At 42.2% G+C, this 26,942-nt stretch overlaps 1 protein-coding gene across 8 annotated transcripts in view; it reads right to left on the bottom strand.

The window, feature by feature from the left end:
* Nucleotides 1-26,942, bottom strand: part of LOC111246381 (death-associated protein kinase dapk-1-like) — a 62,484-nt gene that overhangs the window by 14,161 nt on the left and 21,381 nt on the right. For 6 of the 8 annotated variants that reach the window (XM_022795915.2, XM_022795934.2, XM_022795887.2 and 3 more), the window contains exon 4: nucleotides 1,609-1,722. In XM_022795915.2, coding sequence (XP_022651650.1) covers nucleotides 1,609-1,722 — 114 coding nt within the window. Of the gene's footprint in view, nucleotides 1-1,608; nucleotides 1,723-5,782; nucleotides 8,784-26,942 lie in introns of those variants that run through there. The other 2 variants (XR_002671654.2, XM_022795877.2) reach the window with 2 other exon arrangements.

The raw sequence follows: 26,942 nt of genomic DNA, 5'->3' as shown, positions 1-26,942 counted from the left end.
TAAGTGCCTGGGGAACAAGTTTACCAGTATAGAACAATATCAAAAGCATACCAATAATACATTGACGGTTTCTAAAATACGTCGTCCTGCCTTCATGCAAAGCTTCGACCTGCATTGTGGTACAAATCATTAACAAATCTGTACCGAAAATTACTATCACAGCTTCCGTGCGTTAAGTGTTCCGTAGTTACTCAAGGCTACAATATATCGTACATTGATTTTCCTAAAATGCCTACAGCATATGGATATTGCGTATGTAGCTATGAAAGCAAAAGTTCGTTGTATCTTTCAATGTAGTTGTTCCGATATCCCTTTGTCTCCACAAACAGTTGCTCATTTTCATATTTTCGATGTGAGATCTATGTTTTTCATGATCAAGTTACCTAGTTGAACACAAGTTACTCAGCCATTTAGACCGTCAACTACGTTTCGTGCAATTACGTTATGAGGGTAGCGATGCAGATATCATCGGAAAGCAAAACAAGTAAGACTGCATCGTTACGGCTTGTACTGTTAGCTACGCAATTTGCCAACGAGCAAACGTGTCAGAGGTAGGCCGCAGGGGAACAAAGGTCGATTGCTTATTGGAAACGTTGAAAATATAGCTGCTGACGCCAGTTCTAGCGACTACCGCTGGCTCGTGCCATTGAACTCTAATACTTCTGCTACACAAACACGCTTCACCCGATGTAGCATTACAATCTGGAAATGTCTGCTGGCTTGCGGCAATCATGATGCAGCAGATATTGAAGCAAACACGATTTCAAGATCGCTGAACGCTAGTAGATGCAGAGTGAGATCTGCTGATGACATTAACAATAAATAGAACCGTGCTACCATGACAATAACTACTGTAACTTAATCGATTTAGTAAACTGAACTTCTAAACCAGTTATCAGTGATTCTAAAGGCAGCCGCCTCGACTCCGCCAACGTAAACCTGCGAATAGGAAAGGCTACTAGTTGAGTACGTAAAATCCAATCCGGCCAATCCGTTTAGGCTTAATGTTCGTTCGTTTGTTATTGTCTTATTGTGACGTGTCATCCGCAAGCTTCGTTTAGAAAGAGATTTGTCATGAATTGCCCGTTATTGAAGAATGGTTAACATCGTCGACGATGCTAGCCCGCGCAAAATTTCAATAAGAGCAAGCAATTGGGGAGACCTAAGATACTTTACTGCAAATTACGTTGTTGTAGAACACCTAGTACATCTGAAAAGAGTGAATGATATAATTACGAACATGTAAGCCGACTCATGGTCCTCAAACGTTTTTTGGACTGACGAATTTGTCTATTGTAACATCTTGTCACATTTGTCTACATCTATTGTAAACGAACGTCTAAGATGCTTTTGTTAGGGGAGACTACAGTAGATAAAAGCAGCAGATCAATTTTTCCGCATTACCTACGTTCCACGCCCCATATTGTCCTTGCCGAGCGAAACACCGCAAAAGTTCTGAAGTAGCGTCATCAGGGCGTTTAGGTTAACAATATTAAAGTTTTCGGCGCATCGCTAGTCGCAGCTACCTTGCGGAAGTTTATATTGCACTCTGTTTTGAAGGCGATAACATTCTCGCGTCGCGACATACTGAAGTACTACATGACATACCTTATTGTTCATATTGGGGTCTACACCGGGTTCAGCGAAAAGGTCCTCTAACTCCGCGAGATTTCCCTCTTCCACTGCCGCGAATAACTCCGCAAGGATGAACGCTTCATCACGCTAAAATTCAGTCAGAAACATCAATTGCTTATTATAAAATATATACATATATGTACCGAAACGTAACATTTTATAGTGCTACTACGTTAACGCTTTCTTATAGCATTTGTAGAGCATAATAGTAAACTAAATAAGCGTGCCTTCGAAAATAAATTATCACCAAATCGCATGTTATGGTACTCTAAACGGTGTAGTGAGCGCGAGTTAAAATCTGTTTGAAGATTCCTCTGACTCCCATTGATGACACACGATAAATAGTCCAGAAACGCATTTTTCAGGAAAAGAGTTCCTGATCCTATCTCAGCTCAAAGGAAAGATATTTTACACGACTGTGCACGCCTTCACAAGTACTGTGCTTAGAAGACGACCCTTAGCTAAAGAAGAAAAAAGATGTACAATGTTTCTATATCGCAAGAATGCACAATAACGACAAACCTTGCACGATTAGCGTGCATTTAGGTGTATCGTCCATTAGAAAAGACTGTACAAAAAGTATACCGTTAATTTACCCTGTATTCTGATGGGAAAGAACAAAACATGTCCAAACATTTTTTTCCAGAACTCAAAGTTACAGTAGCTCAATAATTATAGCGCAGGAATTGTGTAAAAAAAAGGGAATTACATAGAAGAGGAACTGAAGATAACCGGATGTGGCCATCTTCGATTGGAGATTGCTACTTTTCAACCACTACATTTTTCGCCTTCTCCTATGAAACGCCTGTCTGTCGACCTTGCTAATGGAAAATTAACTTGATTCGAGTGCTGCTATTACCAGTCGTTGTTGTAGTAGTAGTAGTAGTAGTACGTTTTTTGTCAGCTAGAACTATAGTTTGTCGTTTGATTGACGCGCCGCTCTTCGCGGGCTGCACGCATGGCCGCGCGCCCTTCTGTTTTTGTTAGCTCGATCAGAAGTAACAGTAGCATAGCCAATGCTAGCAGAAAAAAATTAATACTTTGGAGATTCGACGACCCATAAAAAGTTACTACCTGTGTGCAATGTATACTAGATAAGTACACGTAACTCTAGTTTGCTTAGACACAACATGCATATAATAATAACAAATATAATAGCCAACCTGAGCCAGAAGCATATTTGTCGTAGAACGAATTTAAGATTAAACACACACATTGAAAAATTTGTAATGAGGAGACAAAAACAAATTTTTCTCAATTTCCATTAACTTTCAAACGGAACGGGTAAGTTTCAAAAACTGCATTTGTGTATAAAGATATTTGGGGCGGCTGAGCCGGACGATGAAGCAAAATCAGGCCCGCTTCCTTTTTGTTTCATATATTGTATTGACGTTACTATCGCGTTATACATGCTAACGTGCATATTGATTTTGACTGAAAAAGGCCTGGGTAGATATGTCGATCGCTAACAGGCTCTCGGCTTATGAGTACGAGCTTACATATGGCAATATCTCGTGAGTTGACCCATTGGCGGTTGTAAGAATCGCGTAGTACGTATTAATTCATTAATAGTAAGAAAAACCGCTTGTCGTTTGTATCTTCTGAAGCATCAACTAACTTGTCAAGGTGACAACACGCACGTTCTGTTCCATTTCAACCTATTCTGCCAACGATTTCGATCGAATAGGCTAAGTTGTTGTGAAAAAAACACGACCGGATGAGTCTGACTGAATAGAGAATAAAGAAAGGGTACAAATTCAGTGTCGAACAAAGACTTAACGTTACAGCCATTGCTTTGAAACGAGCGTGGTATGATTTAGCTTATACGTGCAATATAACGACCATGTATCAGCCCTTTCATATTGGCCCTTCTATCATTTCATTTTAGTAAACTTTCGCGAAGTTAGTTTTCAAAACAATTCGACCTACAATACCTAAATCCTTTTTTCTTTTATTCTTTAGCCGCTATTTGGCAGCGGCCTATCAGGGTACTAAACGACATACAGGACAATAGACATTTTATCAAAATAGGCCTGAATTGGCACTCGGCAACGATTGTCAAACACCCCGCATTAATGCTATTCACTGTGTATGTTTTAGCCCTACGTAGCAGCTAAGCATCGACGGAATTGAAGGCGTAGGCGTCTTTGATTTTCTATCCGCGCGCCACTTCTGTTTTGGTGACGGCACTGGAAAGACATATATATATATATATATAGAGAGAGAGAGAGAGAGAGAGAAAAGTTATGTTTGTATAGATCTGCATTGTTTTTATTTTGTTCGCTACATGAAAATCGGAATTGCCCGTGTGGTTATGACTTTTTACGGTGACGGTAGAAACGGACGGCGTAACGCGCGCGAACGTAGTCGAATAAGCGGTCGACCGCTAAAACGAGCGCCAAAAGGGACAAAGAAATAATACTCACGACACCATAATGATAATGTGCATTTGATTAGAGGCGTATAAACGTTTCAATTTGAATAGGGTAAAAGTATCAGTATTCTGAAATTGTTTAATTTAGATTTGCACCTGTACGGTGCATTGGAGACCACGATAAAGAGTCCAAATACTTGAACAGTCATTGATCGACTAACACTATACAATGTTAGTACTTACTGGAGTTTGATATTCTACGAAGATCGTCTGCTTCATGTAAGCGTTCAGCCGCATGACTGTCTCGAGACAAAACCTGACAATGATCGTGGTGTCCAAGTGGGACTAATACCTAACCTTCAGTACACGTTATATGTGCCGTGAGGAAAACAGTCTGGAAGTACCCAAGTCTCGCGTTCTTTTAAAGTAATTGTTGTAAAATGAATCGATAACTACATAAGAAAGATGCAGGCACCTGCCATGATCGACTGCGCAGTATCGAATGCTTTTACTCGTAAGGACAAATGGTTATTGTTGTCTAGGCAATACAGATAATATTTATTATCTGTTATATATATTATTATTGCTCAGTATACAGGTATCGGTGAGGTTTGAACTTCGGAAAAAGCAATCAAATAAGATAGCATCATCTTGCTTCAGTGACAGATAGGCAGGCATAAGTAGATGCGTATTGGTGGATTCCAACCATCGATTTGCCAGCCCTTTCAATCAGATAGCCAAACGTATGCGGTACATGGTTTTGATGATGGAGGAATATGTTAAAAAGTTTTCAACATTCGAATTTTAACATGTTCAAAGTTAGTTAGTCAAGTGAGATAGTCGAAAGACCCTCTCGCCAGAGTGATAACAAATACAGTAAAGGGTAAGATTTTACTAAGCACAATATATAGACAATAATCTAAACCAATATCATACAGGCAGTTGATAGCAATGTCAGCAAAGGGTTTTTTTTTACCTGAATAATACCTGCGTCTGACAACGACAACGTAAAGCTGCTCGCCAAATGGGGGGACCAAACCATTACCGCGAATAGAACGCAGATCATTTCGTTCACTATAACAGCGACAATTCAATACACAGAGAGGTGTGTGCAATAAATATAATAATCGTATCATTTGAATTTTCGTTATTCCAAAATCGCACCTTCACTTAAACACAAACCGGATAAAATATGCTATATCAGAAAAAAACATTTTCTTTAAAACCGCAGCGTCTATGGAGCTATTACGCAACTGCGTCTGAATGTGTTGAACAGGATTTTTTTGCGAAAATCTTCCGGTAGGCTGCGCTATGATTAACTTGTATCTTTTATCATGTACCTCTAGCGCAGAAAAGCCCATAGCAGATCGTCAAAATTTCTACCTAGTAAACGTCAGAAATAACTGTGAGCAAATAAACTACTGTAGAAAGGCTAACGTAATTTTAGGCAACAGAAAGGTTCATAGAGACGACACCGGTCTAGATTTTTAGCCGTTGTCAACATTACTCGCGTCCGAGTGTTTTGTCGCTCCCACGGACCGCGGGCGTCGTGCGCCGTTCAGGGGACGCATGCCAGTTCATACTTGATTGCATGCGTTTTCCAGCTCATTTATAGCAAGTGGCACGTAATTACATTAATTAATTAGTAGTGGCAACAATACAACTCATCGTCAAAAGGCATTTTGTAGTTGATTGATAAGTGCCGCGCGAATGCAGTTGAATTTTTACATACATATAACACTAGTACCTACGCATGCACTTTGTTTCACTCACTATGCTAGGATAAGGATAACTGATGGGACTGCAGACGGCGTTCATTTTAGCTGCAATTCGTCTTTGCCAAGGCTCTTGGAGTGGTCTTCTGGCGAACTCCTGAGCCCGCCTCTCCTCTTCCTCTTCTGAAGTTATCTGAACGATCAGCGCCTCAATATCAACTCCATCAGTTGCGTCGATACCATTTTCATTACCATCACCTCGCACGACAGTCACCATTTTGCACCGATGTGGTAGTTATCTTGTAGCTCGCACGACAGTGAGGCACAGGCTTTAATCCAGAGATAGTTCCGACCTTTTTGGTGGTTTTCACTTATTAGGCTACTTGCACCACATCCTATAGGTGATACAAACGTTCCTGTCGGCTAGGTGACATGATCCTCATCAAAGCTCCAAAACAGACTGAGTACGTGTTTCGATAGGTGCCACTACTATTTCTGTCGCACGTCCGGAGCCCATAGCGATAGTACGAACACAAACAGTTCTTCGTTCGTATTGTCGCTCATAGACGCTAGTTGTGTCTGTGTTGCATTTCCGTTCGTTGCGGCGTGGGTGAGAGTGCTGGCCGCATATAGATAGGTCCTTTGTCATCTGGCAGAGAATGGCACGTTCGTCTGACTGAAGGAGGATAGAACGGTCGGTGACATGCGCGCAGACCACGCGACGATGTACAACGACCTGAACAGCAGACTCGACCAATGGAGCAAATAACGTTAACGGTAACGTTTGCGTCGGTGACTTGCACGTTGAGATTTTGCCGTCGGTGGTCGAACCGGCAACTGCTGAGTTTCCTCGCACTTCACCGTGTCGTGTCAACACGGACAGCGGCGTTCTCACATTGAGCCATTCGCCTTGTCGAAGAAGTGCTTAGTTCAATTGGCTGTGTTGTGCTTTTGTGACAGAGCTGACATCGATAATCTCGAAGACAAAAGTCACAGTCAGCGAACTAACAAGCGGATTTTTTGCGTGGGCGGCAGTGGGTTGGTAGTGCCAGTGGATGCTCCGGCGTTTCAATCTGCAGCAGTTTCAATTGCCGCTGCATCTCTTGCTGGTGGAGGCACAAGGCTTTGTATTATCGCAAGACCACTATTATAACACCCGCTCACCATCTACGAGCTGACTACCAGTCACTCAGCTATAATATAATAACACTACCAAATATAGCAGCTATCGGCTTTCTCAGCCGTGCTCTACAGCAATATTCCTTAGCCGTCCGCCGTCGCCGCTTGCATTTAGATCGCAGCTTTCCGGGCTGACAGTAACTGCTTAAATTTTTCGGCGTCCCACGCCAGGCTATAGTATCGGAGCTGGCTTAGTTAATGTTTCAGTAAATCAGTTCAGTGGTAGTATTAAGGGCGCGAATCCTGGGAGCAACCCAGCGGGTGATAGGAAGGCAGTTGAACGCGATCTTGACGTCGGTGCCCGCTAAGCGGTGCTGATCACGCCGAGACCAGATCGACGTCGCCGGCCAACCGATAAAAGCTTCTACACAAACCACCTACACATCCATATGATCCCACGCCGCAAGTCAACAAAACCGTCCACTAGGCAGGCAGGCGCCTATAGGGATCCGAAGAAAAGGTGAAACGATCATTATTATCACGGTGGCATTGACAGTAGCACCGTGGACACGAACAACGTCATGCTCGCCTACGCCGTTATTGTCGTCGCCGCCGTCGTTTTCTATTTGTATTTAAAAACGCGTTTTTACGATTCGTTTGCAGCTTTCGATAACCCCCTCGGTAGGACGGCGTCGTGTCCGAAAAACTTGGCAGGAGTCCTTGTGTCGGACTGGATGATGGTATCCACGAATTAATTGATTTCGAAAATTCGGTTCATACGCATTGCCGGTCGCTGTATCGTGGCTGACGGCGAATGCAGGTTACGCGGGATCTCAGCATTACGTAGAATCGCTAATTAATTAAGAATACCATTATAATAGAAAAAATAAAACCTATTCTATATTATTGATAAGGGTTGTAAGGATGGTAGTTTCGATGTTGAAAATGACGATGCTTTTACATAATATTCCTAGCGGGTTCGTAGTTAGAAAAATTTAGTAGGACTACCGCACAAGAATGTTTTCCTTAGGGATATATGGCGAATGCAACAATATCCTCTAGTTTGATTACCATTTCACACGCTATTCCATTTGGCTGCATCATTTGTCAATGGTGCGGCCTGTGACGTGAGGCCCTCTTCCAGCAGCGTGATCGGACGTATGTTTTAATTCGAATGTGTACGCTCTACGAAATGATAAGACCTAAACGCGCGCTGCATTACAGAGCTACGATTGCCCTATGCAACTAGTCAATAAATGACCGTGGAAGCGATAGCACTGTCGCCTAATCGTTCATATTTATAATGTCATCACTTTCGCATTGTCTCCATTACCATATATATGTACTTTTGATATCTCTGGCGTTTTACGTCCCGCATCAATCGTAGCTATTACTGCCTGTCTCGTTAACAGCACGACTTCCTCGCTGTTTGTGCCCGTACAAGTTTCTCATACACGGCTTACTTCGTTGCTTATACTGAACATGATAGATAGGTATATTTCACAAATGAATTACACGACAACTACCACCACGGCCTTTCCCAATAGTAAATCGCACGCCTCTAGCCATTTTTCTGCGGTCTGCCACATCAAAGATATCTATCTCGGTTTTCACGGCGAAGCACGTTCGCACAAACGCACACACACAACCGCGGTTTGCCGAACAACAACGATAAATAGTGGAACTTCACGATTGTTGGGTGTCGAGGTCCAAAACGCAATGCCGTCTGGCGTCCTTTTTCGCGGTAGGTTTCGCGCGTTCTGTCTACTGACAACTAAGTAATTGAGAGCAGAAACAGTAGCGTTGAAGTTTGAGAGCCTTTTTTTCTACTTTGGACCCTTTAGTGCCTATCCATATTTGTCGTAGCATGAATAGCAAAACTGCGATCGTGGTTACTGCGCCGAAATCGTCTACAACCCACTTGGGCTGAAGGGGGCAGTACTACCGGGGCCGGTTGTTACTTGTCTGTCACCCAGCGTGAGCCACGAACGGCTGCTTCATTTTTCTAGCAGTTCTCTACCACCAGATGGCGCTACTGACTCTCCCGTTGCCAATGCTATCGCTGCAGTTTATCCAGTTGGTTACATGCGTGTTGGCTGTCGACACGGCAATCGTTTTTACTATGACCGCCAACTTCGGACGGTACACACTAGCTAAGATACGAAGCACAACAACAACGTGAGGAGAGGCTGATTCGCTGACTGGAAGAACAGGTCTTGCATCGCTCGTCGCGACCCTTGTAGCGCTATAGAGCTGGCACTGCTGCTGTTGCTGCTTCAGCTACGACCGTCAAATATTGCTGACTGCCTGCGACGTCGGTGGCGTCAAATAAATGCAGTTCTCGGAACATCAGCCGCCGCAGCAGAGCCGTTGCAGGAGGTCCCGCTACACGCTGCGCTGTCGCAAGAATGAACCGAATAAGCGGACGCTGACAGGCGCCCAAAGCTAATACCGAGTAGAACACGAAGCTGTTGGTGATGTTTTTGCTCCTGCCACTGCTGCTGGTGTTCCTGTTGTTGTCGTCGTTGGACTTTTTTGAAAAGTGAGCGAGGACTACAAGAGTTCGCTGGCTGTTGGATGCCGCCGTCGTTCTGTTTTAAACCGTACTGGGCCCATGCGTGGATGGATAGATACAGAACTGCAAAAAAAACTGTTTGCCACACGTTTCAGCTTCGTGCGTCCATCTTCCCTCACCCGTTACAGTTCTTTTACTTTAGATCTTCATCTAGATGATGAGCAAGAAGATATTGTCAGTTGCGTCTCTGGAACGCTTGCACGGCTCTAGAACCAGCGGTGGTCACTGAACTGAGTTCGGGTACAAGTCTCCTAGCTAAACAAACTGCAAGATCTACAAGGCGCTATAGGTGCACATCGACCCAGCGACATAGCCTACAGGTGATGATCGTCTACCAGATATAAATCGCGAAAGCGACGAGGATGAGGAAAAAGTATTGTCAGTCACGAATAATCGATGCGCAGAGTTGATTTCATTTGTCCTTTTTGTACGTTGTACCCCGTCCTTACGTTCAGCATAGGATTCAACGGTGCCGACGTTCGAGCCTAACCCACTAACGACTTCTAACGCAGCAGAAGCTGTTTGAAATTGTTGGTTAAACAAATCGAACGGGAAATATACGAGATGTAATGAGGGCCTGCGCAAACTGAACACGCCTAAAAAGGAAATGGTTGATAGCACGTGCACGAGAAACAAAGGGAACAGGCAGTGGTCGGTTAAGCCTCACGCGTCAGAGAGCAGTGGACAGGATTTGGGTAGACGCTTTGCAAATAAACGATTTCAGTCTGATCGCTAGCGATGGACGATTGAAAATTTGAATACGCCAGCTGAATCAACTAACGTGTTTGATCCAGCATGCACAACATACTTTTGCTAATAACCACCCAAGTAAGTGGTATGAAATCGCAGTAACGGTAACAAGTGATTGCATATGAATCGATAAAGATGGCCCCATTTCACCAATGACACGGAGGTTTTAGCGTGTTACTACAGTTAGCGATTTCACATCTCGTGGAACAAACCAAAACTAGCAGTCGTCAACAGGAGAGGGGTTCGGTAACTCGATAAGTGTATGCTACACCTATCGAAGAGGTTTTAGCCAAGCGACGGATGTACACCTGTTTTCGATACATCTAGGACCTCCAAATACGGATTACCTCAAAACAGGCTTGTAGGCTTGACCATTGCAGCCACGAAAAACGAGTGTAAAAGGAGGCGGTACTAATTAACAATAATTGCACATAAGCTAAATAAAAAATAGCAATAAAATGGTAAAAACTGTTTGCCCGAAGCTTAGCTCTTTATAGACAATCTCTTGTAGCGAGCCACCGCCGTTCCCAGCCCACGGTGATTTATTGTAGCGTGCGCTTTGAGTAGATAGCATAACCTAACAGCTCCTTTACCAACACGAAAACGTCTTGCAACAGTAAAGGACATGCTTCACGGCACGTTATTTTACACCAGGCGGAAAATTACGTGGGTACCCAAAATCGTAGCAGATGGTAATTCGATAATTAATCGTAATTTCCATCAAAATAAGTATCAACAAAGTCATTGTAGACCCTTTAGATGCCACAAGTTGAACAACCCAAATATGATAACAATTGTATTGCATTTTGAACGCATAGAATGCTGTAAACGGAACTCGCTGTCGGCTTTCCATGGACCGGCCCCATCAAGTTTAGTCCCACTAACTTTACCGTATCGAGAATTTCGGGCTATATATATTGTATTCAAGCTGAGTTCGTGGGTTTCAGTGAAAAAGTACCGCTAAGCGACAAGTGATCAAATCCGACTTATTTTTGCGTGCTGTTATTCTTGGAACTAAACGTATCTATAGATCAGTCATTGCGACAAGTACTCGAGAACTACTATTTGACGCCCACCAATATATGGACCTAGTATGCTGATGAGGGATACAATTTGGAGATCCATATGGTATATGGATTGGTTAATTTACATACAAAGTCTCCACTCGTCGAGGACACAAGCATTTCATTTCGATTGCCAAATTGAGTTGAGAGGTTTTTTTTTGCACTCAGTTGTGAAAATATTGTAAGACCGAGGAGGTTTCTAATATTTAACCATCCTACTTATACAAATGCTGATTCTGTAATAGATGAGGTATTGTACTTGGATATTGCATCAAGCGCCTATCGAAAGCCCTTAATTATGCCGCCAGTCAACAAAACCTCAACATGAATATATTGAACCTACCTTATTTTGCTACAGGTTTGATATCAATTATGCAATATCTGTAAAACAACTGTAAGAGTTATGTGAATTTTATCATAGGTTATAGTTGCTGTGAGGCGGGCATAATATAACAGAAAAATACCACGTCTAGAATTGTTACTAATTTTCAAATAAAAAAAACCTTTCAAGTTACGTATTGCATGTGGTTGTGTGCCTGCGTGTACGGGCGTCTATGGACTGTCTGTAGGTTATTCGGCTCTCGAAATGAGGTGATAGGATAACTCTCTATAAATGCTTGCTACCAATAACCATTTAAGTTCTCACTTAAAGACACTTATTGTTGGTCTACCATTTCTCAAAAAAGGATTTGAAAGTAACAACAGTCGCGTATATATGGGGATCGGGCAGTATGGCCCTGTGTGACAGTGTAAAGGTAAAAACCCGCTCACATCTAGCAGACTAAAGACTATCATATATCGACGATGATTAGCAATGAGTCGCTATGGGTTACTGTAATTTTCGAGCACGCGCCTATTAGCGCTATTCGTTGTGAGGATAGTTTTAGCCTCAGTAACTCGGGAGGGCGTGCCGTTTTAAGGGTGCAACAGCTCCGACATTTACGAACACTCACCCACTAGACGTCATTAATTTTACCAAGAACAGTTATTTTCTGTTAGATATAATGCGTCTACACGCAGCTCCGGTACACTGTTACTTCTAGTTGTTGGAAATACATATATAAACACAATGCTCGTGTGCGCATCACTTGTGTTCATCCGTATTGACATATTCGATCATAATGGGTAAACAGATTAGAATAATATTGGCAATCTAATAACAGTAAAAACAACGTATCTTCCAATACACAGATGTATAAAATAATAGATTCTAGTCGACTTGGCTAGGATCCTATTATTAGCGTTATACATCCGAACGAGTGTCTTTAATTTGACCAAAGGAAATTACCGTAATGACTTTAATGAATTATTGTTCCACTTAGTTACAAATCAATCGGAAATGTACTACTGTGCACGTAGTCCTTTAGGACAGAAAGGGTTTATCGGATAATGCTTCTCAATGAGGCCCACATAAACAATACTGCTCACTTATTTAATTAATATTAATGCTATAATTATAATTATCATCATTTTCAGTAAGTACTATTTGAATGGAATTCTCTCTAAAAATTACCAAACGATTTCTTCGGGCGAAGATTCTCACACTTAAATTAGATAATCTAATATAATTAGAAAAATGTATATACAAATTAATTTTATGGATCTGACAATCATTTGCCAGCATTAAATGGTTTATTTATCTTTTTTGTTTTTAAATGAGAAATAGCTCTTTTAGCCATTCTGAACTTTCTTCTGTATATAAGCTTTTCCAGATTGCGCGGGAGTGGATGGTGGCGCCACCAAGCGAAATAAACATGAATGTCTTGGCAGCTGTGCGATTACATTACAGAAATATAGCGCTAGGGGGCGCTACCAGTTCAAGATCGGGAACGGTTCATTGTAATCAACAAAAGACAATTTTATCACCTTCTTTTTTGATTAACTTCTAAGTTCCACCAATAATCAAATTATCAAACCACGAAACTGTATAACTTAGGTAATCAGCTGGTTTTTCGGTAAGGTTTTTTTAAATATCTTCTTTGTTAGATGTTCTACTTTAATTTAACTATTTTAATTGAAGGAAAAAAATTACCATTTTTTTAAAAGGTTACGTTTTTCCAAAGGCGTGCATTTTTGATTTCCTATTATCATGTTTATATCCTAGCTGCAGGGGTCTAACAGAACTATTACTATTCAAATAAATGAAGGTCATCTTCATCTATGCTTTTCTACGTATGTTACTTTTGTCATGTCCTAGTAATTTCCTGCGTACATCTATAGTTGGATCGGTGACTCATTAGCTTATTTTACACTATCTATATTACTTCTAAGAAAGCATACCAGCAAAAAAGGTAAACGTTAACCTCTGTAATGCGCCAGATACGAAATTAGGTTGTTATTTAAAAAAGAAAGCCGAACAAAATTTAATGTAGGGCTCGTATTTTAAGTTCAGGGATATCTGCTGCCCGCTTAGTTCTGTCGCTCTTAAATACACAGCGACACACACACACAGACAGACGCACTGAATAGATTATTTATGGGTATGTAGGGCCCTTTTGAATAGCATTGTAGTGTGTGTTTTGCCGCCTTTGGGTCAATCGCCGGCCTAAGATTACATGAATGTGTACCACCCACTATATTCTTTATCTGCACACGTGACAGCCTGTCAAAAAACGCGCTACATGTAAGTTCTTGTATAAGAAAGTGCTCGTCGACCCGTTTACAGGAATTGGTTTTAATCATTGCTGACGATAGCGAATAAATTGAATAGCTGCATAATACAGGCTTACGACGTCTGACTACGAAATAGTTCATTTAGAGGTATTCGCTAACCTTCTGCTACAATCAACAAAGCATTTACTATTATATGAGTACTGATGCGCTTTTAACGGTGAACGTATAGCAGGACAGGAGCACATTCACTCACATAATACAATAAACAAGTATCTGTAATAGCAACCCCTAGCGAACTGATATCTAGCAACGAAACGGATATTGAAACGATGTTCTGTTAAAATGAACGAGAATACTTTGATTCTGTGACGTCGTGTCGCAATGAGAAGGAGCAGAACAGCAACTATTTATCTACGACGATGTTGAATTCGATGCAGTATAATACGAAAATATCTTGCCATATCATTGTAAACAGAGTTTCCTACGTTTCTAAAAGTGACAACGGTAGACGCCTGTTTATTCAGTGTTCTTCAATGGACGCGCATGCACTTTCATGTGCTGGAAGGTGGTAGTGAAATAGCATTACCCTCAACTCAATAAGTCACACAACTTGGAATTGGTAGATGAAGTCTATGCATAAACTTTGATCCACGTCACCTATATATATATATATATATATAATATATATAGACACATCTTAAGGCCAAATGAAACATGCTTTGCATCTTCCAGAACGACCAGGAACTACCACTCAATGTTCGTTTGTATATTTACAATTCTGTGACTCATATTAAAAGAAAATTAGCGGAAATTTGCTCATCAACGTAAAATAATGCATAACAATAATCATACTCTCTCTATATCGCTATGAAGGTGCTACCAGTAAACAGAAAAGTAGATGCGTCTTGCCAGAAAATTACGAACTCACTCGTGAAACTAATAGCAATCAGTGGTGCGTTTCTGCGCGGTCACGGTAACTTGCAAGAGATCTGACCTCGTAATTTAAAGAAATTTGCCACCACAACACGTACAGACAGTATCATTCAGGGCTAAATAATTAGATTGCTTCCGCCGAGCAACACCTGCAACTTATATTCAGAACCCCTTGATGATTGCTTGAACATTATTCGTGCGTTTATGATTTCTTTTTCTGTGAGACAGTACTATAGTCGTATAGGCGAGTTCCGTGATCACCATTTCCCGATTGATTTTCTAGCGTCAATTTTTGGGGAGTAGGCCAACCATTGTTGTCGACAAGCAACAACATAAATCAGTGCCACACTGAGATGAGTGTAATTAGGATAGTTACATAATCAACGTTTTGGAAGAACGGGTCACGCAAGTCCCTTCCTTACGGTACAAACATGTCATACACCATAGCTGTGGCGTCTGTGATAATTCACAGATTTGGATAACGGCTACAAGAGCTGGCTGTCGCTAAGATTGAGACCAATTTGCTAGGCATGTACGAGCAATGCGCGATGAACCCACCTGACGAAAATCAGTATGTGCTATTCCGTAAGCAGTCACTTCTGACCTCTCCTAGAAATTACAGCTGCATGAGTCGAACAGACCGCTGATGAATGATGAATTCTACACAATAACCTAGGAAAGGTAGGTATAAAACAATAGCACTACCAGCCGCTGATATCGCCAGGCTTTAGCAATTCTTGCGGTGCCAACTCACCTGTCTGGAGACAGACGAGAAAAAAGCACCATAAGGACAACGAGAACCCCATGGAGCATAATTCCAAAATGAATGCTTACGACGAATCGTATCGTCGACTGTTTCTCTGACCAGCCGATCATTTTATATTAAATCCGATAACGAACCAAATAACAATTCTCGAACGATGTGAAGTCCATAGTAAGATAATGAGCTACATAGTTGAACGTATTATTATTAAGGCAAAAGGAGAAGTGTTGTACGGTTGCTCCATGTAAGAAATTTTCAAAGGCGAAAAAGAGCCGGTCTTCTGAACAACCAGCTAAACTCCCTAAATGACCTACAAGAACAACGCCAATAGAGTCAATATGGCGATTAATGTAATATCACTGAAAATTGTAGGTTCAAGATGGATAAATTGTGATGCTGCCAACACTGCGTGCGGATATAGAATGCTTCGTATAGAGCTAAAGCCTGCTATGGCTAAAATGAGAGGTAATTTCGGTAGATTGTGACTCAATTACGAAGGTTTGCTATTTAATTGACTCACATACCATTTGACGTTGGGTGTCTAAAATCGTCCACAAAGACCGGCTCAGCTAAACCAATTATACAACCGTAATACTGTGCACGGTCTTTGACGCAGAGGTTAAAGAATACTAATGAAATGATAGCGAGCGTTTCTATCAGGAACAGATGGGCCGCCTAAATAGGTATTTTTCTTTCTTTAGATAACTGCGTACGGTTCTTAAAACTACAATGTAATAAGCAATCAATGTCGTATCTGTTCATTAGGCACAAATTCCGTACTCTCAAATGGATACATGTTATAGCGGAACCACCGGCGGTCCGGAAGTGCATAGAGTGATACGAAAGCACGGCGTCTTCCTTTTAGTGCGAAATACAGTTATGCCAAGCAGAGACACGTTTTTGCTTTACATTATCCTTCCTAAGAGTCATCGTATCATATTGCCATCGCATTACCTACTCTAGGCTCGTCTCCGGCGCATCTTCATCTTGCTGCCATTATACATAATATATCATATACAAAAACTAAACGCAGTTTCATCCGATCTGAACCATTATACATATATTATAGACTGACAGTAAAGCTCTTATTACTTTTGTGATCGTTATCTGGTTCTGAATTTATTTTATAACATAAAGATACGAGCGACATCAAATTTTTCGCTGTTAACTTTGCCCATTGGATCAGAGCCTCGGTGTTTCGGCATTTGACGATTTCAACATTTTTTCTACTCTCCCTGTTGAAGATGTCAGGAGCCGCGAACCGGTACGGTCTGTAATTTCCCCATCACCTCATCATGACCTCGTCACCGCAATAGCAAACTGCATTGGGCGTGACAAACGATACGGGCAGCGTCGTGTCTCGTCTCGCTTGATCGATATCTAAGCAAGCATAGTTAGCAGACAGGCTTAACGAACGAGCAGATCTGCCAATATCGACACTGGTGCAGGTCCTGTTAGTCTACTTATTTAAAATAACAATCTATGATCTGAGATCTGGCCTTAGTCTTGCAACACTTTCAAATTCATTAGCTTTGGTAGCAATATTATTTAAACGATAACGTGAATAGTTGTTGAAACGTATTTTATGAAGGTTTGTTTACTATCGTTAGTTAGACACGCTATTTGGGACGTGACCAAGTAGCAAATTATTTGTATTTTATTGTATTCGATAGCAAATGACTAAAACAAATATAGAATGATAGTAGATATGTCACCGAGTCCAAGAAGAAACGTTGTACCGCCTAAAACCAGCATCGCACATAATGAGACCCAGGCGCTCATATCATGTGTATACCTAAATAATCACTCGAGCAAGCTTATCTTCGAATTTGTTTAGCCTCAATCTATGCCGTTCGGTCCGCGTACCTACGGCTCGATCGTGTTTACGGCCCTTACTCCCTAACACAGTCTTCATACTGTTTCATTTCTATTAACGTAGCCTATCTATTATTATTCGTAGGGTCCTATTTTGTTCCGACATTCGTTGTGTGTACCATCCAACCTTATGCTCATAACTTTATCCTGAAACTTTATAAAGACACTGACCGAAATAGTTCCAAAAAAAAAGTAGAGGATGTTTAATCTATGTCGAAACGCAGTTATTCTTCTCTTTATGCAGAAATCTATCTCATGGGCAACGACTGCAACAAATAGCAGTTATTCTTATCTTGTTGTAGCAGCGAGAATTTCGTCAGGCTGTTTGAACGCATTGTACAGTCGGTCTAAAGAAGGAAAATCCCAATCGTGTTTGTTGCTTTAGACAATCGTTCGATTTCCATCACGGACTCTGCTGTGAGAAATTCCGCTTACTTTCGACTCAATTAAGGATTAGAATCAGGATACTTCTTGAAAATATAAAGGAGCAGTTTGTCATAGGTCTCTTCAGGTACCGCACAGTTAAGCGCATCCGACACGAAACAGAATAGGCCTGTGGAATATCTTCCAAAAGCAGAAAATACAGGATGTCGCCTGTGGGCCTACTGACATGCGAAATCATATGTCTTGCAAACACCTACGACGTATCTCGTAACAGCCCATCTCAATTTGAGCTCTATTTGGCGTAGAGAATATGGCATGACAATTGGTAAGCGCATATCATATTTCGTTGCCCATATACATGGGTAGATTGATACTGCGGTGTTGTTTACAAAGGGCCTCAGAGTCAATTAAGGTTCGTAATTACCATCAGGCACACGATAGCCTACGGATTGAACATCTTGTAAGAGATGAAAAATAAGGTAACAGGATTGCGGCCCGCGTTAACGTCAATTTTATTTAATTAATGGAGGATGACCGAAGTAAACTAGGTAGTAATTGTAAATCGTCTAATGCTAATGGCAGGTCGTGAGCAATTTATTACCAGGCTTCTGAAGCACATCGACAACGCTGGTCTCAATGACAACACAACTTGTTCCGCCATTTCACTCATTATGGCCAGCACTATCATTAACTTTTTTTTTTTCGTCAGAAGCAGCAGCAGCAAAAACAACGGCCATAGCGAACCGCGCTATGAAGTTCTACTCAGTGATGCTGTTCCTGATGTTGCGTGTGTCTGGGGGGTTAGTGCGTGTGTGCCTGCAATCTTCTCCGTCTCCTCCAGCCCCATAGGGTCATTCCCACTTTAGTGAAATGTTGGTAATGTTATTCGGTGTTGAGCCACCAAATCCGTTTGGTTCCTTCCTTCTCTTTAGTTTTATCGTCGTTGTCGTTGCTGGTTTTCCTCTTGCTGCTGCCGTTGTCTGTCTCTTGTGTAGTCATAATAAGTGCGCGATCGTACATGGGCTGACAGCGGTTCAGCGCGCTAATGTTTTCGAATGAAGAACCAGAAGAAAACGAACCCGTCGCAGAGTCTCGCGGCATGAATTCCCCAATTCGTCGTCCCGTTCGCTGTTTCCCTTTTTCGATTTCATCATGAAGAGCTCCTCGAAAAAGCTGTATGCGAGTTACTGCGTGAGGGGGTTGCTATCGTAATTGTTGCTGTTGCTGTTGTTGTTGTTGTAAGAACGTTATCAACAACAACGAAACGGCGAAAGCAGGAAAGCCTTGCGGAACAGCGCCGTTCAAGGCAGAGATAGTCGCAGATTTACGCAGCTTCGACACCAGCACGGGATGCTATCGCATAGCTTAGCAAGACGCAGACACACATTGTGGTCATTGACGTCCCATCACATCATCGCCATCGGCGTCAAACGAGTGCTCTTGCGCCGCTGCTCCTGCCGCAGTTGACGCTGCTGATGCTGTCAAGGCGAAAAGCATCGCTGCTGGCAGCCAGAGACAACGTCAGCCGCTGAAGGCATACTATGTGCTGCTATTACTACTACATTGATTATTACTACGACGACTAGTAACCCCCGTTCCCTCCGTCAACCTCGTACCGTTGATACCCTTCCAGCTTCGCCGGCTCACTACTACAACAAACACGAATAGCTACTGCATCGGTGAGAGGTGCAGTATAAACACCATCAAGGGACTATGCCGTCAAAGAAAAAGAAGATGAGTCCAAACGAATAAGGAGAGTACACGAGAGTTGCCTGTTGTGCGCCTAGAAAAGCCAGCGTCTGAGCAAACTTGTGTGAGTGAGTTATCGTGCGTGTGTCAATGACGATGAGAAAGAATTTACAAAATACAGTTTCAGAATATTTCGCATAAGCCGCCGTTAAAATGGGCAGCAATGGAAGCAACGTACGGAGATGAAGCGCACCGCGCCGATGGACAGAGAACATTGAGAATCTGAATGAGAGGGGGGCAATACGGGGGAAAAGGATTCCAGAATCGCCATTCAGACAGGAAAATTCAAATACTACCAGAAGCAGCGCCACTGCTATCGTGATAGGTAATGCGACAATAGCATTTCGACGAAAAGAGCACTTCAGAGGGTGAAGGAACAACAGAATGGAAATAAGTTTGAATCTTCAAAGCCCTATAGATGCAGTAGCATTCATATCAGTACTGGAATGGAGTGCTTTGTTGGAGGAGATGTTGTACCGATAGACATTTGGATAGAAATACATACATAAAGTAAATATGTTACTGGTCTTTCAACGTTCAAATGATTGAAGAAAACTGTTAGAGACACTTGTTGGCTTGTAGATAAGATGAAATTCTTAGGCCATAGCAAAACGAACCAGTGCGAAAGCGTTTGCCGAAAATGTTGTCGAATGAGGTGCGAAGGCAATCAGATACCGCTCATAAACAATGCCAGCTAACGATTTGCTTATATGTGTTAACAACAGGCCACAAGAAACCAAACTATGCTTATAAAATAAGTACGATTACAACACTAAAAAAAAATTGACGGAAGGCCACTCCCCACCCCGAAGTAAAGCCAATGGCTTCACTTGAGTGGAACGTCAATTGTAAAATGTACGGGTAGAATGAAAATAGACAGTATCTACATTTACGTATGAATGGGGCATAGGAGCGCAAGCGACTTCGTGTTATTCGATATTATTTTGTAGTGTCTTTAATAGATGACATCACAACGATGCGATAAGTATGATTTCCTATAACATGCTTGATGAAGGCAGCGCTGTGAGATGTTTTAAGAATGAACCCTTAAATGCATTATTTCCCTACGGAGGAGAAAAGGCTACAAAGTTCAGTGTCATGGTTGGCAAATGTCAGCTTTAACATACAAGCCTGATTACAAAAAAAAAAAAAGATTGAAAAGAAAACGCGGTCAGGTCGTCTCTTTTTGCTTGCGATTATCAGTAATGCTGTTTTTGATCGAGAGACATTTCAAGGTGCCTCAGCTTCTGGGCGCTCAGTTTTCAGATGAGCAGCTCACCAGGTAGCCTTACTCGCAATGCTGTAATACCTAACTGCTGCTGGGTGGAGTTAAACGTCGGAACGAACCAAATGGCAGGGCAACAACGAACGAAGTTCGGAGCCGTATCGCTTGCTAAGGATCCACATAATCGAGGCAGCCATTAAGGATTCGTGCAGAAAAGTAAGCCACCCCTACCACCATCGTACTATTAAAATCCCCATCAGAAATTAACTAGGGAAGCAGAAAGAAGTAAATACGATTAAGTCCTAAACAGCACAGGGGTCACTTTCAGCCTAACGCGTTCCCCACCATGCATAGAAGTGAATAAACATTCTCGAGTAACTTTTGTATGAACGATAAAACCTCGCATACATAGAATAATATGGAATAGTATAATGCTGTAGCGGTATTCCTATAATGAAAGTTAATGGCGCACACGTTCTTTGTAGCTTCAATGGCGATCCATAATAGTGGGAGCTTGACAAAAGGTTTGCTAAAAAGGCTTAATGTTAGGACATATTTTGAATTTTGTAGGTGAGAATTGGCAGCAGGCGATTGACTGAAGGTAGGGCGTTTTTCGCAACTGTGTAATATGGATGCCAATTTCGAAAAAAATGTCGATTAAAATATAACTGCAATTCCAGCATATTGTACTGCTGCCACGCAACCTTCTATTACTATTATGACCTATTATCTTCGTTTCTTTTTGTGTGCCTCATGTAATTAACAACGCAGAAAGAGACTCCAAGGTAAGATATCGTTCATTCAGATTGCGTGCATTGCGTCCGTAAGGTGACTGCGGAGACGACCGGACAATGTGAGGAGGAACCTTTAGATCAGATCCGAACGAGTCATTTAAATAGCCTCGAAGGGAAATCGATAACTTCAACAATCGCCAATGCAGATAACAGAAAACAACATAAGTATTCGAAAAAGCGGTCATCCCCCAAATTGTTTGTAATTGTTATTATGCAGATTGTTGTCATCCCCCCCCCCCCCCCCAAGAAAAACCCAAAGGTTCTTATCATACGTAAATTGCGTAATAGGATTTGAAAATAACTAGCATAGCTAAAAAGGTAGCTTGTAAGCCACCGCTTCATAAAGTAACACATGCTGTCAGCAGTAGACCTATATCGACAAAAAAGCTGTGTCTCCTTGGGCAAAGATTTCTGTTACGTAAAGAAAGTTCAGCTAGTGTCTTTAGCCAATCAATTTCGATAATGCCGGCTCACTAATAATGATCAGATAAAAATTATCTAAAATGAATGGCAATCGCATATATACAAAATACTTTAGCCATTTTTAAACACACTTATGCTGTAGGGTCCATAGGAGAAATGTTTGACATCTATTTACCTGGCCAGCGAAGTAAATGCGATTTCACCGTATTCATCTAGCTAGGACAATGGTAATTAGCTGAGGCATAAAAAAAATAATATCTTGCGCCTTGGTTTTTTCTTTTATTTTTAGGCAGTCCTTCAGCTGTTCACAGTTGAAGGCAATCTGTAACCGACCTTACGATTTCACCTTCTACAGGTACTTTGCTACTGACTACTAACTGGACGAAGCCGTGATGTTCCGCGGGTGCGCGCATGTATTTCATTGGTTATGCAGGTGTCCCCTATTTGCGCAGCTGGCCAGTATTATTAATAGAAGTAGCAGCTTTTAGCATACAGAGCTAGCTACTTCAGTGGCCTCTGAGTCGTTCGGACGCCAGCCGTTTCGCAGTTATAACGAAAGCGACGTCCAAACGAACGCGGTCCGTCGCGTTTTAGATTGTTGTTGAAGTATCTTAGTATGCGGAACGACAGTAAAAGTGACAAGGACACAAAGTTTTGGCAAAATATTCAGTTGTAAATTTTCAAACCCGAGGTAGACGCAAGAATGGACCACTGCTATATTCTCAAGTCTGACATAATTCCTCGGTGAGTTCTATTTTAAATGTTTGTTCAATACTAAAACGGAACACACACGATAGAGGATCGAATGTAACGAATAGTCTCTCCTTTTACGTCCCATATAAGCACTACAACGTACTCGTATCATATAAAGATAGGGTGAATTTTACAAATCCAAAAAATGGTAGAAGACTTAGTTCGAAAAATAGAGAAAAGTTAATTGGCAGTATAAGAGTTTTCAAAAGCTGAAGAACGCTCTACAGCACACAGCTGTAGATCGAGTAATTAGTTAATTCAGATATGCAGTGTTTATTCTTTAATGTTTTCTCGACCTTTGCCTTTGCCTTCGTACGAGACATCATCGTCATCATACGTAATCTGATTGGATCTTAGCAACGTTGAGCGGATGTACTGATCCTGATGCAGCTTTTCGTAGCGGCTGTTGCACATGAGGCTGCTCGTTGTGTAGTCGCATCTATGTCTGATGTTGGCCAGGATTCACTGAATGGCGTAGGGTATTAGGGGTCTTCGCTAATTTGTTGGCACACAATTACTCCCAAGGGTTGCCCTAATCGTTCGCCCTAAACGAACCAAACTATCAGAGAAGAAGAACTGCTATACATCGAATACTGTTGTCGGCTTGCTGAACGCTATGCGGTAGCACTGCTATGGACCAATAGAGTTATATTATGCATGGCACGACGGCCGATTGGGGAATATGCGCGTCACCCCCTGAATGCAGAAAGGCGTTCAAAAATGGCGATGGCAGTGCTTGTCGAGTTGGCGGTGTTTTTGCTGTAGGCAGGGGGAAGGTCATGGTCGGTGGATTCAAGCGTCTGTTAAGTATGATCGCGTAACAGTGCCGCTACAAGTTCGATGGGCTACTGGAGATCTTCATCGTAACCTCACTAATGGCATTTTACATCATATGCTTCATCAGCTCTTGGTCACATTGAAGTGAAGACAACTGGTTTGATTACTTTGTCAACTGTCGTTGTAATTTTTGTCCCTATCTATGCTATTACCAGTATATAGTTAGTCCAAACAAGGTCGGGCATAAGAGACGCCCAAGAGGCAAGAGTAGCAGCTGTATCACTCACATGAATCACTCGAATATCTGGATGATATCTTTGCTAAAGCATCTACTAACGACTATGAGGATTTTGCGAATTATTAGTTTACGACTAGAAGTACAATTTATTACCAGTACACTAGTACTACTGGTACCAGATGACATGTCAGCACGAAGGCTTTGATCCGCATAGAAAGGTATGCATTAGTATGTAGCAATATATGCAGATATAAAGGGGATATGGGACATTCGGGCATCCAACCACTATGTAAATCTATATAATTGACTGATACGGTGTGTCTAGTGTTCCAGAGACTTGAAAAACTCCTGCCGTTGCACCGCAGTGCGCGATCAACAAATGGACACACAATAGGTAACGACTTGTACGTCACTATGACGATGTCCGGCACGGAGTTGTATGGAAACAAATGAGCCAATGTAATAATAATATTACGAACATCTTGGGTACCGGAGAGCAGATAACGGCCGTGTAGAACAGTATATATACAACAATGAAGTATACAATGTGTCTGCATTGCGGCTTTTTTTTCGAAGACCATAGCCCGATTAGCGATGCAGACTGCATGCGGTCCCTCTCAAATGGCCAGCTGTATAGCTTTTTGTCATTTCTGTGCACATATCTGCTTCCTATTACAAATTGCAGAGTGATAATGGATTGTGGTATATGTGCAATACTAGCAGATAGCTAAACATATCGATAAATATCGACCAGCCAGTAAACGTGGCGCAATCCTTACGATTGAGGACCTGTCGCTAGCGCTAATTGCGACTATTATGCGTTGGCTCGAAGCACATCTACAATGGTGATTATGATTGGGGGCTAGAGAGGGTTAGACAGATATAAAGTAGACCCACTAAGCTGGCCACCTTTATTTGGTTAATAAAGCAGACATTTTTGTTGTCAGTGGTGTCGCCTAACCTTTTGATACTTGTCCATTTGGTCTGGGGCATTTTGCCTCGACCCAGCTGATTCCTATTGGGCCCTAGCGTAGACAATACAGCTATCGGAGGTCACGGATCCCCCTGAAGTCCGCGTAGCGCTAAAATGTTAGAATGGGTCACTCGAAAAAGAGGCGCGAGCTTCAACATTAACTACTGTAAAATTCCGACCGCGCAGCGAATGACGCCTTGTTACTTACCTGGGGTCTAATTAACTAGAACATGTGACAAATCACGTAACTGGTACATATTTCAGTCGCAATTTACTACATCTTAGAAAATATTTTTCTCCCGTAATAGGCTCTAAAGATGACGTTACGCGTATACGTGTATATAAGGATACTATGTCAATAGTTCTCTGTTGTTTGTCGTTGGGGGGTATATCCACTTCGGCATCGTACGTGTACCTATACGAATAACGACTCGTGCAATAGATGCTTAGTGTAGTCTGTCATCTTTTCTCCGGTTTATTAGTAAGAACGTGTCGTGCTCTAAGGACGAAACAAAGCATTAAGTTCATTCTTTTTTTCAGCCATGTCTATTTCTAGTCGATGGGTTGCAGGGCAAGTATTACCCATTACCAGACTTGTCTATTTCTCTGCTTGTATTACCAACATCACCTATCTTTTACAAGTAGCATATTTCAACTTCTGGCTAAAGCGAAGTTCGCTAACGAACGGTCGGCAGCCATCCTGGAACCGGTCCAGACGAGAACCACCAGTTAAACCGCCGTGAACGCTAGCTTACTTCGGCGTCGCTCATGAACCTGCTGGCTTGCAATGCGTCGATAGGCACCAACACAGCGACGCATCACGATCGACAAGAATCTCTCCCACCCCGAACATAATATAGGGTATTTGTTTGGTTGTACGCGTGTTCGTATCGTTATCTGTCGCCAGATGCGGTCACCGCCCGCTTGCTCTAGCCAGCGGTGCTTCGTTTTGCCCAATCGCATCACTCTTACGTTTGTGTCTGCGTTAAGCTCTGGTCGAGTCGGGAACAAACGTAACGAAGCAGGCCTGTGCAACTCGACGATATCGGTAGAGTGTCTCGTCGCTAGCCTACTTGCTGGTGGACATATCTGCGCGTCAACGAGGCTCCAAGCGGACCAGCAGTTCAGTACGGGTCAGCACGACAAACGCGGTGCCACCCTGCAAGGGAAAGCTGGTATAGGGGCGGCAGCGGTAGCAGTTTGGCCAAAGACGACGGGAAAGCAGAGGTTTGTTACGAGCACGATGTGCTGGACAACGACGCGCTGACTACAACAATAATAATCGTAATAGAGCCAGCACAAACGGCTGAAACAATAGTCCTAGCAGACGCCGGTTACTCTGGGCAGAGACAACCTACCGTATATTGCTACCAACCAAGCAATCAACTAGAGCGACGATGCAAGAACCAAAACTAGTTGATATGCACGATGTTTTCACTTAGTGACGATTTATTGTGCGTACGCGCATGATACTTCGTTTACGAAGGCTCTTGAGACAGCATCAGTGGTAGGCCTAGCGAAAAAGAAGGTTGATTCGTTATTTTTTTTTGTGGACGCTCCTCAATTCAGTGGTCAGCAGTAGCCGCACTGGATAGACAATGGAACGACACATACAATCGTAACGGGTTCACGGGGAACATGGCTATCGCCAGCAGTCATAGTTATTGTCATGACATTGAAATCAATGACCGGGCGAATCTACTTAAGGCCGAGCGACGACGATCAAAACTTTGGAGTGGGCAGTTGTAGCTTCGGCGAAAACTTGTTTTCGGCCACTGTTTAACAAACAGCGTTCTTCTGCATATTTATTGAGAAATAATTTTTTCATCATTGGGGGAAACCGGAGTCAATATTCAGGCTCTTATGTGACCCCAAAACGTCGCGCATTTTTTTCTTATGGGGGTGATTTCAGCTTGACACCCAGATTAGCCGAGTACGTTTTTTGTAAACTGTGAAATCGGGATATATGTAAGCGGTCTTTACGGTGGCAATTGTACATTTCTTCATGAATGAAAAAAACTGGGGTATGGTCGAAATGTTCACCAGTACCTCTTGTACCTCATTATTGTATACTAAGAGCAGGGCCTCGCTCTAGCTATCGTTGCCATAGATCATTCATGCAAAAGGCTACTGATTTAAATTGACCCAGTAGATGTATTACTTACCGCTTGGGTATCTTTTCAGAATTTATACCAGAATTCATCCAGTTC

This window comes from Varroa destructor, unplaced genomic scaffold (genome assembly GCF_002443255.2).
Source record: "Varroa destructor unplaced genomic scaffold, Vdes_3.0 BEIS01000001.1, whole genome shotgun sequence".
In the NCBI taxonomy this organism is placed as follows: domain Eukaryota; kingdom Metazoa; phylum Arthropoda; class Arachnida; order Mesostigmata; family Varroidae; genus Varroa; species Varroa destructor.
The sequence above is the reverse complement of the archived record's forward strand: the minus strand, read 5'-3'. Positions and strand labels throughout refer to the sequence as shown.